This window comes from Apis mellifera, linkage group LG10, assembly GCF_003254395.2.
Source record: "Apis mellifera strain DH4 linkage group LG10, Amel_HAv3.1, whole genome shotgun sequence".
NCBI lineage: Eukaryota > Metazoa > Arthropoda > Insecta > Hymenoptera > Apidae > Apis > Apis mellifera.
The window spans coordinates 9,211,865-9,224,182 of record NC_037647.1 but is presented as its reverse complement, the minus strand read 5'-3'; the positions used below and the strand labels follow the sequence as shown (position 1 = coordinate 9,224,182).

The window sequence follows — 12,318 nt, the reverse complement described above, 5'->3', positions numbered from 1 at the left end:
ATATATATACACGATATTATTTGCAAGCGGAGATTGATATTTTGGGAGATCCCACGCGAGGCACACGGCACCAATGAACGGCGAACCAACGCCACCGCGAGTGTTTCCTATCGTCGCGAATATCGGGAATATCGCCTCCGTTTCCACGCCCCCGTCGCATTTCTTCCTCCCCTCCCTCTCCCTTGGGCCAGCGAGTGAGTTATTATTCCAAGCGTTTCCCAACTTCTTTGGAAACAACAATAGCGGCGGGTCCCCGGCTCTCGGCATTGGCCTCGGTGAGAGAGTCGAGGCTGCGAAACGTTGCGCAACGCGTCGTGCCGTACCGTTTTTTTTTTTCTTTTTTCTCTTCCTCCTTACGCGACTTCTTTTCTCCCCATTTTCGCGGAATAAAATTCGATTCTCGCCTCGTTTGTCCCGCGGCCAAAAACCGATTCCTTTCGACTACCCGTCCAACTCGGATATCTGACAAACGATATATTCGGGGAATTCGGGGATCTGGGCGATTTGCAAACGTGCCATCGTCGATCGTTTTTCATGGAACACGCGATTTGTTTCTCGATTCATTTGGGTCGTACACCAATAAAATCTAGCCTGCCACGATAATTTTACCCGCGAGAGGAGCTTCTTTATTAACGAAACGCGTGGTTCTTCGAGAAAATCGCGGAGTTTAAGGAGGAGGAAATCTTTTAATTACATCTGAGGAAGGGATGGGGTTCGATCGATAACGAGCACGGATTCGAAACACGTGTGTGTGTGCGTGCGTGTACGGGGAGTAGAGTATTTCGAGTTGTTCCCAAGTAAGGGAGTAAATAATTGGGCGCAACTAACGAGTGTAGTATCCGGGGAGAGAGAGAGACGGGAGGAGCTTTTGATTTACCCAGAAAGCTTTGTTTCGATCGGGATCCGGTATCGAGTATTGTATCGGCCCGGTCCCCGCACTCACATCCTCCGCGTCCCAATACTCTTCGTCCTCGAACGAGGACAAGGACTTGTATCCCTTCCCCCTCCACCTCCGCTTCTCGCTCTCCGAGTCGGACAGGATATTCTTGATCCTCTCGTAATCCTCCTCGTCCGCCTCCTCGAAACTGGATATTTTCAATAGACGCGCCTCGTCATCCTTGGATCCCTCCACGGAGGGGGTCGCGTTAGTCATCGAGAAGTCATCATCCAACCCTGCCCTGCAACCGAATCTTCTATTCTTAAACAACGATCTTCTGCCACGTTCCCTCGAGCTATCCACTCCCTTCTCCTCCTCCTCCTCCTCCTCTTCCTTCTCGAAGCTGGTCTGCACCTGCACGGACACGCTTCTCCCCGATCTGGACGAGAAGATCTCGGAGATATCTCGAGGGGGCGAGGTGTTGGTCCATTCGTCCCTCGTCGTGGCTCGCACAGAGGTATCCGACTTCCACCTCTCGGGTTCCCGGTTCCTCTTGGACGCCTTCGCCCTAGCCGTCAGATTTTCCTCCGACTTGCTCACCCCCGCGTTCTTCGATCTCAACCTGCTCGGTTTCCTCACTATCGTGCTCGACGACTTTATCCTCTTCCTTTGACTCGCCACCACCCTTTTCCCCTCGATCTCGTCCCAAATTTTCCTCGATACCGCTTCCTCCCTCCCCTGCTCCTCGTTGTAATCGGACTCGTCCACCGAGGAGACTATCTCGGAACGAGTCTTGTTGCATCGGGATTCTTGGATCGACTCGAACGATCTCATGGTGGGCGCCTCGTTTCCCGAGTCGTTGTCGAACGACGTGCCCACGTCGCTCGAGGCACCGGAACTGGACGCCTCGTCGTCGTCGTCGTCGTCGTCATCATCCTCGTCCTCGTCGTCGCGAGGGATAGGAGTCGGCACTCTGACGTATCTCTCCGGCTCGATCACGGACAACGGCCGATCCCTCGAGCTACTCTCGACCCTCCAGTTATCAGCCTCGAGACACGTCCCCTCGTCCTTCCCTTGGGGAGGATCGCTCGCCGCTCGCTCGCACAGGTAGTCGAAGTCGGGGCTGAACCTGGAATCGGGGGTGCGCCTGGGCGAGGGGAGGGCGAGCAATTCTCGGGCGCCGCACACGGAGAGGGAGTTGTAGTCGAAAGTGTCGTCCAAGGAGCGTAGCTCGGTCCTGATACGAAGGCTGTACTCGTGCAGGTTCTCCAATTTGCGCTTGGCGCCGGAGGAGAAGTTTGCGTCGCCCGAGTGGCTGAAGCTGCATATGGAGTCGTGAGTGGTGCTCCTGTTATCGTTGGTCTGCTCGTGATACGAGAGGCAAGGAGTGGCCGGTTGATCGATCGTGATCACCACGCCGTCCGCGACGTGGCGGAGGCAGGCGAGCAACTCCAACACTCCGACGCAACCGATCAGTATCGACATCATCAGCCCCATCTCGAAACAATTGTCATCGAGGGAACGATGATCACCTAACTTCGTATATATATATATGTGTGTGTATTACATCACCAATTTGTGTCGACTCGACACGAAGACACGTCATAGATAGAATTGGCCGAGGCTGTCATTCCTGTCCTCGAGCCGATCGCGACATTTGAGAGCAGCAGGAAGGAATCCAGGCTCGATTCACAGGAGGAGAATCGTGGTCGGGGGAGAAGCGTAGCGCAGATCCTCGAGCTCGAGGAGGGTGGTAGTAGGGAATCTCGGTGGCGCGCGGTTCAGATCCATGAATACGAGGAGGCCGCAACGTTGGTGGACGTCCTCTTCGGTGACGCGCGAGAAACGCGAGGACGTTTCGCGAGGGGGGCGCAGGCGGCGGCACCCACGCAGCCGGAGCAGGGCGCGAAACGGTAGACCGTGGAGGCTGCTGCGATCACGCGGTTATCGGTTTATCCATGCGGCCGGATGGCGGCCAGAGAACTGTTTTATTTTCCGCGGGCAAACCGTTTAGACTGGTGGCCGTTATGTCGACGCAACGAGTTTCGACTCGACGAGGAGCGGACCGTGGCTAAGGCTAAAGTTAGCCTCGAATGTCCCTGGACCACCGAATGCCTCTGTCCTTAATGCCTCCGTAACGCGTCGCGATCGATCACTCGAGATAATTAACGGAACCCGATTTGGCAATCGTTCCTCCTCCTCCTCCTCCTTCTCTTTCTTCTCGTCGTCGTTGGAGAGAGAGAGAGAGAGAGAGAGAGAGAGGGGTCGATTAATCGCGATCGATGCCGAGCACTAATGACCCAATCTCGTTGTATCCCTCCCCAATCGCGTTCCCGATGATCGTTCTACGTCGTACGAGAAGGGAAACGCTTGCCAGCTCTCCTAGTCGCGAGCGCATCACGTACACGATTCAGCTAGCTAGCTTGGCGAGAAAAATGTTTACGAGACGTTTTAATTGAACGAACGCCTTCCAAGCGTCTTTTTCTCAGAGTGGAAGTAGTAATAAAAAAAGAAAATAAAATAACAATAATACGTGGGAATATCGAATACGTCGAATACCGCTTCGTTCCCCTTCTTCTTTTCTAAGTTCGTTGTCGGGGAGGCGAGGGGGAAGGGAAAGTCTGCGGGGTTCAAGTTCGATCCTGGCCCCGACCTTGGAAGAGTCGAAGCGTCGATCGATTCGACCGGAACTCCTCCTCCTCCTCCTCCCCTCGCTCGACGGTGCTCGACGGTGGAAATTCCGTGATGTTTGCGTGGCCGAGATGCGCGGCCGAATTTCTCGCGTTACTCGAACGATTTTATTTCGGTTACCTCATCGGTTACGGATCAACCAGCCGATCTTCGATATATACTTTTTGCGCGCGGTACGACGCCTCTTTGGCCGGCTTCCAGATATCGAAACGCTTATCGATATCTATATTTGCTCCAATCCCATTCTTCATCCTTTCCTAAAAAATCTTCTTTATCCTTTATCCTTTGCACCGTTTAGAGAGATCCAAATAAAGGTTTTCGAGGTTCTCGGTGGTAATAGTCGAAGCATATCGATTTAATCGAAATTCATTTTTAATTGTACGAATAATTTCGGGACGATAGAAAAGAAACGGTTATTTTATTTGTCTCCCTTAACAAGATTTAATTAATAGGATTAATCATCCGTTTGACAAATATAGTTGCGATATCGTTGTTTCTCTCGACAAGGTTCAGAAGAATCTTTGGTTTGGCTTTACCTCTTTACTTCTAAATTAGAATCCCGCGAAATGAGATCTTTGCCCTCCGCGCGATATTCATCTCGACTTATTTCCAACTTATTCGAGATTCCATTCTCGCTCGTATAATAATTTGGATAATTAATCGCGCGGTGGACGCGAGTTATGAATGAGATAAAAGTGGGCGGATCGTTGTCCTCCTCTGTGAAACGGAAGGATTCCGCTGGATCGGGTATCGTTCCATCTGGCGCCTGAAATAAACGATATCGACAACTTGTTGGAATGCGAATTAAAATAAAGTTTCCCCTCCCGTCCAAGCTCAAATTCGCTTCCACAAATATTCCGTTTCGCCAGATCTTTCTTCTTCGCAAAAAAGAATAACATTGCAACCACGTTTATCCTTCCTTGATAAAACATTCTCTTTTTTTCCTCTTCTTCTTTTTTTTTATCCATCTCTGATATTTCAAAATGGAGGATATCGATTTTTTCGCGGGGAAAATTAAACTCATCGAAAGTTGCGATTGGAGAGGTTTGAATCGAACGATCGAAATGAGGGGGTCGCGATATTCCACGGTCTCGGCGAAGGGTCTCTCGAAATTAGCCCGACCCGATTGCCACGAAGAGCCGGTTCCACTGGAGGGAAACGGAACAATGCCAATGTTATTTCGGTCGATGATCGAACGAGCGTGCGTGCCACGGTCGGAGAAAAGCGTGCCACCGGATCTCTCCCTCTGCGAACTCGGTTTTCGCGAGCCAACCGAATTAGACACCCTGTTCCCAGAATGACCTTTCCCTCCGTTCCACCTGGTGCCAGGTGTGTGCATCGACATAGCGTGCGCCTCCATTCTCTCTAACCCTTTCTCCCTCCAAGATTTCGTCCTCCAATTCCTCGCGAGAGATGAACAAATCGATCCGAAGTGATACGATTCTATCTGTCCTCGATCGAATAATTTTATCAAGATTAAGATAAAAAGATTGGCTCGAGAATTCCATCCCTTCCCTCCTTCGATTACTTCAAAATGGCTGGCGTTTACAGGATCCTTTTCTCGATAATGACTCATTAACCAAGAATAAACCTGCGTATAAACACGGTGTTTGCTTTCCATGGGAACTGGAAACAACGTCACATCCTGCCAGTTTCGATGCGGATTATTATCGAATTCTGAAAAGCAGGACGAGTGAACGAGTTTCCCTTGCTTCTTCTTCTTCGAGTATTTTCCACGAGTGGACACGGTGACCCGAATTCGCCCCATTCATCCTCAACGAAACGGTTGCAACAGCGTCGCGCGCTATTTTCGAAATCAGTCTCGTACCCAGTCTAATTCGATCGATCGGAACGGTTACCTTCTGGCGCTTACATTCTAAAAATTTTATTTTCCAGATCCGTCCCGAGAATAATCGTAATCTGAAAGAAGAATCCTTCCTCTCTTCCTTCCGTCGAAATATTTTTATAAGATAAGAAGGAAGAAGCGAGGAATATATATTTTTAGAGCGTCCGAAACTCTGCTCATCGTTCATCTATCGTTGGAGGATGAAGAAATTTCGTGGATTCCTCGCCCGATTTTATGACATCGCGATATTTGTCATCGCGATACCGTCGTTCCACGATCCCGATACAACATAAATCACTGTCCGTAACTCGATACATCGTCCTCCTCTCCCCTCCTCGCGAGGAGAAGAGATTGCGAAAGGACACGTAAAATACAAAATTGTACTTTGCCCAATCGACACGGATGGATCGAAAGGAGGATTCCTAGGAGGAAGAAGGTAGATAGGAAGCGACGGGGAGGTGGATTTTTGCGCAGCAGAAGATGCGAACCGAAAGCAACGCTCTCGAAATAGACGGACGCGTTGTTGTCGCGGCGAGTTTTACGATCGCTCACCGGCGATTCCTCCTCCTCGTTGCGTCACCGTTACGCCACGCTTTATCTTATAAAGACCGTTTGTCTCCCCGCACGAGGGTCAGAACGTGTCCCGAAATGATGGGCGGAACTCTCTCTACCAGATCCTCTCCGTCAATAAATATTCACCAGTGGATCCTTTTTTCGAAAAAGTATTACAAGCATTCGTGTATCGTGTATTGTATTACGGGTATCAAGGAACGTGATTAATCCTCTTTTCCTTTTTTTATTTTATTGGAGTGACTGGAAAAAGAGAGAGAGAGAGAGAGAGTCTTCTTTGGGAGGGGATTATTCGGTGTGCGGCTCTCTCACTTACCCAAACTTCGAGGAAAACCTTTTTTTTTAGTCGGCGAAACGATTTGGAGAAAAATCCGGGCAGGAAATTTCGTACTACTCGCGGATGGACACTTTTTGAGGCGAGGTTCTGGCTCGCGCGAACGTGGAGGTTTTCCTCGCGGGTTGCTTCGGTTGGCCCTTTCGTTAGCCTCCAATTGACTGACTCTAATAAAAGACGGGGACGGGTGTCTGGACAGAGAGACGGTGGAGAGATCGTGGTGGGAGCTTCGACAAGAAGTCAAAATAGATTACCGACCGGGCGCGGGTACGATTAAACGTCGGGTTTCCGGTTGGAAGAAAACCAATTCAGACGTGTTACGAGATAGAGAGAGGGAGAGGAGGCTCGATAACAAATTGTGGCAGCTGAAGTTTCCCAGCCCTCCTCGTTAATTGTCGAATCCGAACGAAAAACTCTTCCTCCCTGTTTTTCATTTTTCGATGGAGGAAAAGATGGAAGAATTTAAGAGCGAACATCTCTTTTTAATTATCCTCGAAGAGGATACAAGACGATACAGGGAGCGATAAATAAGAGAGAGAGAGAGAGAGAGAGAGAGAGAGAGAGAGAGAGAGAGGAGTTGTTAGTCACGGAGTGACTCGAGAGATAAAAAAGGTCTTGGCCAATTCCCGATGTTCCCGAGGAACGATTTCCATTGCGCGTTGGCCACGATGACACACGCGTACATATCGTAGGATGTACGGCTTCTATCCTACACGATTCCTATTTCCGTCCGTATCTAAATAAAGCCGAAAGCGGCCCAGTTCCCGCGCGATGCAACGCGAGACAACGCATCGCGATTGGGCGACGATTAATACCATTATGCCCCAGATATTTTCGGCTTGTTTACGATTTAATAAGATTTACGAAAAATCGTGGGAGAGGGAGATTTCGAACGAATCGCGAAATTGCTCGAAATTGCGTAAGAATCGGTGAATCGTATCGAGTTTTATTTCGAAGAGAATATACGTACGTATATATATATATATATATATATATATATATATATGTGTGTGTGTATATGTGTATATTTGCGCCACCGTTGATCCCGTCAATGTCGATGTTAAATGGTTCGTAAAGCTCAAAAAAACGGCGGTGGTCGCGTCGTAGGTTTAGTAGTGGTGGTAGTAGTAGCGGCGGTAGTCGTAGTAGTGGTGGTAATGGTAGAAGACCGGCTCGAGCTTGGCACGAAGCATGCGCGATTTATGCGCACCTTGACAGCTGACTGTGCATTTGGGTCACCGGTGAGATTTCAGGTTTTCTTAATACGAAAGCAATGCGCCGTCGATGCGATAAAAATGCCCGGCCGAATGACGAGAAGTGCCTACTTACTGCGAAACGGCGGTAAGGAGGCTCTTTCATTGCCGTATCATAACCATAAATGGGAAAACGAATTGCCGCGTTTCGTTATAACGCCATACTTATTTAAAACGGTTAACGGTTATTACACACTATCGGCTCTGGTACGAAAACTAATAAGAATTATAAATTATTTTTTCATTTTCTGGGATAGAGTCGACATTTTTTTCGTTTTCTTTTTTTTTCTTTTCTTTTTTTTTTTGTTCCATTCTTCGGGGAATTATCGTTCTAGGCACACCATTCCCGTCGTTCATCGATTCATTTCGGAATAAATTTGCAATGTTAATAACGTGAGCGGGATCGAAACTTAAAATGTCAATATTAAAAATACAAATAATTGTATTTTTAATTAAGTCCGGAATGGATAATAATGCGTCAAAACTCGCGTGTCTGAATTTTTTTGTACATACAAAAGATTGGGTACTATTGTTGAATTTTTGACAGAGAGACGATGAAAGCGTGTTTAATTGATATCTCGTATCTGGCGTGTACTTACGCGCCAAGGGTAAGAGAGACAAGGAGAGAAGATAGTGGAAGAAGGACAGAGATAGGATAAAAATATTGAAATCAACGCCATCTTCAGAGTGCCGCAAATGAAACTCAATACGGAAGGACAGAAAATAGTTAGAAAAGGATAGAGATAATCCAAGAATTGATGTTTAGCGCCATCTCTTAATTTTCAGAGGCACTACTTCATAAATAAGGTAAAGTAGAATAAGAATTTGATATTGGTGCCATCTGTTGAATGCTAAACGAAATATACATTCGAAATAATTTTTAAGAATATCCCAGAGATGGCATTGACGGTCAATTCTTACTCTCTATCCTTTTCTTACTATTTTCTGTCCTTTTATATCGAGTTTCATTTGCGGCACTCTGGAGATGGCGCTGATTTCAATATTTTTATCCTATCTCTGTCTCCTTCTTTCACTATTCGCTCTCCTTGTCTAGCACATGTTCTGTCAAATTATTTCTCTAACTAATAATTTTTCGATTTTCGTATATTAAAAATATACAACTTTACAATTTAAGTAATTAACGTAGCATTAAGTCTTAATTTTAATTGTTATTGAAATTATTATCGTTTTTTTTACACAAAACGATGATATAGATATAGGAAGCATTCCATCCTGTATTTGTGTAATAATAAATTATGATAACATCGTGATAGGCCAAGTACAAGTATAGATAAAAAAAGCAAATAATATATAAAAATGATAAATATAAAAATGATGAAGATAAGATAAAAATTTTAAAAAATCTGTGCTATCTCTAGATTTCAATTTTTGCTATAAATTGAAACGATTCGAAATAATGAAATACGATAAGAATTGATCATTAACGCCATCTTTTGAGTATCAAGTTAAGTATTAAATTATTTCTCTAAAAATAGGATAAGATAGAGTAAGAATTGAAGATGAACGCCATCTTTTGCATTTTCTAGAAATATGTTTCGAAAGGTTTTTAAGAGATGGCGCTAATCACCAATTCTTACTATATTTTATCTTATTTTCGAAGAAATACCTTTGATATTCGAGAGATGGCACTAGTAATCAATTCTCAAACTATCTCTATCTTTTTCTTATTATTTTCTGTCCTTCTATATTGAGTTTCATTTGCGGCACTCTGGAGATGGCGCTGATTTCAATATTTTTATCCTATCTCTGTCCTTCTTTCACTATTCGCTCTCCTTGTCTAACACACGTTCTATCGAATTATCTTTTAAACTAACAATTTTTCGATTTTCGTATATAAAAATATACAAACTTTATAAATTAAATAATAATTTATGTATATTACACTTTTATCGTGAAAATTAAGTCTTAATTTTAATTGTTATTGAAATTATTATCGTTTTCTACACAAAACGATGATATAGATACGCGTGATACAGAAAGTATTCTATTCTGTACTTGTATGACTAAATTATAGTAACATCGAGACAGGCCAAGGATAAGTATAGATAAAAAAAGCAAATAGTATAAGAATGATGAAGATAAGATAAAAATTTTAAAAAATTTGTGCTATCTCCAGGTTCAATTTTTGCTATAAATTGGAACAATTCAAAATAAGATGGAGATACGATAAGAATTGATCGTTAACGCCATCTTTTCTAGAGACATGTTTCTAAAAGTTTTTAAGAGATAGCGCCATTCATCAATTCTTACTCTACCTTATCCTACCTTCGAAGAAATACCTTTGATACTCGAAAGATGGCGTTAGTAATCAATTCTCAAACTATCTCTATCCTTCTCTTATCATTTTCTGTCCTTCTATATTGAGTTTCATTTGCGGCACTCTGGAGATGGCGCTGATTTCAATATTTTTATCCTATCTCCATCTTTCTCCCACTATCTACTTTCTTCGTCACACTTATTATATATACAGTCTACGATGCTTTATCTCTTTTCCTTCTTTTCTCGATTTAAACGTTGCCGTTAATTAATAGCAAAAGATATAATCAGAGATGAGAGAAAAAGAAACATACTCACCTCGTCGCAAGCCGCGCACCTTGGTTTCAACTGTTCGGCATAATGTCTTTCGCAGAATAGTGTGTCGTCATGTACGCAATAAGCAAGATCGACGAGAAGTTCCTTGCACTCGGTGCAACGAAAGCATGCAGGATGGTACAGAAGACCCAATTTGCTCGCAGATACGGCAAGGGTGCCGTATTTTAATGGCGTGTGACACGCACCGCAATCCTACAAACACATCAAATCGCACTGTGCAATTTGTTCATTTAAAATATAAAGTACAAACAATTCCAAGCGTTATGATATTTATTGACAAAACTTACATCTCTTTCAAGCACTTCCTGTACGCTTCCGATATCCAACGCGATCTCGTTCCTTGCCGCCATAAAATCGTCAGCACTGCTGGCATGTTTCGGATTCAAGTGGCGACAATAAGCTCTGGCTAAGTCCTGCTTAGGCAGCTGAAATGCCAATTGTCGATCCCTGTATCGTTCTCCGGGCGTACCTAACCTAGGCACGGATTTTTCCGGTAGCATGGAAAAGTATTCCTCCACCTGAAGCAACGAAGAAAACAAGGCCTATGCGTAGCGCCATCTAGCCAAAATATTTGGAATACATCGTTCCTTAAAAAGTGCGCGTGCGTCGAAGACAAGAAAAAATATATGATAAATACGAGTGGGTAACGGACACGGGAAGCGTGCACGATAAAGCATCCGTCGATAAAGACCAGTTCTCGTTAATTTATGCCTTGTACTTTGGAAAATATCGGAAACTGGAAGTTCGCCAAACGTGCGTATCGGAATATACAAACGCGAATGCACAACGCTACACACGAGTATCGTATAATATTGTCTCGTTATTAGAAATATTTCGCTTCGAATCGTATCTTTTTGACGTAATCGACCGAATAGCTTCTCGACAGTCGTCGAATTTCGCAGTGACACGACGATAGTTTGTTGATACAACAAACGGTTGGTTAAAACGATATCGAACGGAAAAACGATCACCCACCTTGTGAGCTGGTAGACCAGGAGGTGCCCAGGCGAGGCCCTTCCCCCTGGGGTCGAAAGTAGCCGGACACGAAAATTCCTCGCCTTTCAGGCCCAAACGAGACCTGACCGACACCCATTCCTCGTGGCACACATCGTGCGCCTCACGGGGACACTTGCAACTGGTGCAGTTCTTTCTGGAAAAGGAGGAAAGAATCTCCTGAGAGAAGTGAGGTTAGCTTTGAAAAGTCATGCATCATTCATGATATACTCGTGGAATTTTTTCGTGCAACGAGATTAATGTTCCTCTCTCGTTTAGGAAACTGTCTTTACTTTCTCTATATTTGGCTGTATATACGAAACGGGCATCGATATATATATACACTCGATCGTATATATTAAGCCCTACGATGCCACGCTTAAATATTTGTCTCGGCTCTTTCATTAACTCCGGATACGCCTCGATGTCCCGATAGAACGTTTAATCCAGTTTTATTGCGTTCGAACGTAAAGCGTTTCCTGCCCGATCGTCTAATTAATGCAAACATCTGTGCCCTTCTTTCTCTTTTTTTTTCTTTTTTTTTTTTTCCCCTCCTTTTCAAACGATGTCCCCGTTTCTTATTTCTCCGAGTAAAGTAAGTCGTCGGTACTGGTTCAGTACTCCGTAATCGCCTTTCAACGTCGTGACACGATTTTTTAAACCGCGTAAAAAGCAAAACAATTTTAATCCCATTACGAGAAAGGAGGGAAGGGAAAAAAAAGGAGACAAGACTCGAAGAAGACAAAGTTCGCCTCTATCCATCCGCGTTTCGATTCGAAAATGGAGGAAGGGGAGAGGGAAGTCTCGATTCCAATTCCGCCCACGCGTAACACACTGCTAATGGTCGGATCGAACGTCGATCGTATATAATCAAGGGGATGCATTTGCCCCGGTTCGTGGTATTCATCGCCTTTCTACCGCACCCTTCCGGATATGTCAACGGCAAGGTCGTCGCGGTGCTAATACTGGCCTACCTATTCTTCCTCTCTTTATTCGACCTCGATTGGACGACGATAACGAAACTCTTATCTAGCACGATGTTTGGACGGACGTGAAGAGGTGGAAAAAAAAAAAAAAAAAAAAGAAAGGAGAGACACGATTGGCTCGTAAATTTATTAAATCCGATTTACGAGGACCGGAC

At 44.9% G+C, this 12,318-nt stretch overlaps 1 protein-coding gene across 12 annotated transcripts in view; it reads right to left on the bottom strand.

The window, feature by feature from the left end:
• Window positions 1-12,318, bottom strand: part of LOC410211 (four and a half LIM domains protein 2) — a 67,805-nt gene that overhangs the window by 12,862 nt on the left and 42,625 nt on the right. For 6 of the 12 annotated variants that reach the window (XM_006566016.3, XM_026443378.1, XM_026443381.1 and 3 more), the window contains 3 exons: window positions 11,160-11,334; window positions 10,472-10,702; window positions 10,167-10,376 (listed from right to left, as the gene is read on the bottom strand). In XM_006566016.3, coding sequence (XP_006566079.2) covers window positions 10,167-10,376; window positions 10,472-10,702; window positions 11,160-11,334 — 616 coding nt within the window. Of the gene's footprint in view, window positions 1-877; window positions 1,582-6,300; window positions 6,451-10,166; window positions 10,377-10,471; window positions 10,703-11,159; window positions 11,335-11,520; window positions 11,598-12,318 lie in introns of those variants that run through there. The other 6 variants (XM_026443379.1, XM_026443380.1, XM_026443382.1 and 3 more) reach the window with 5 other exon arrangements.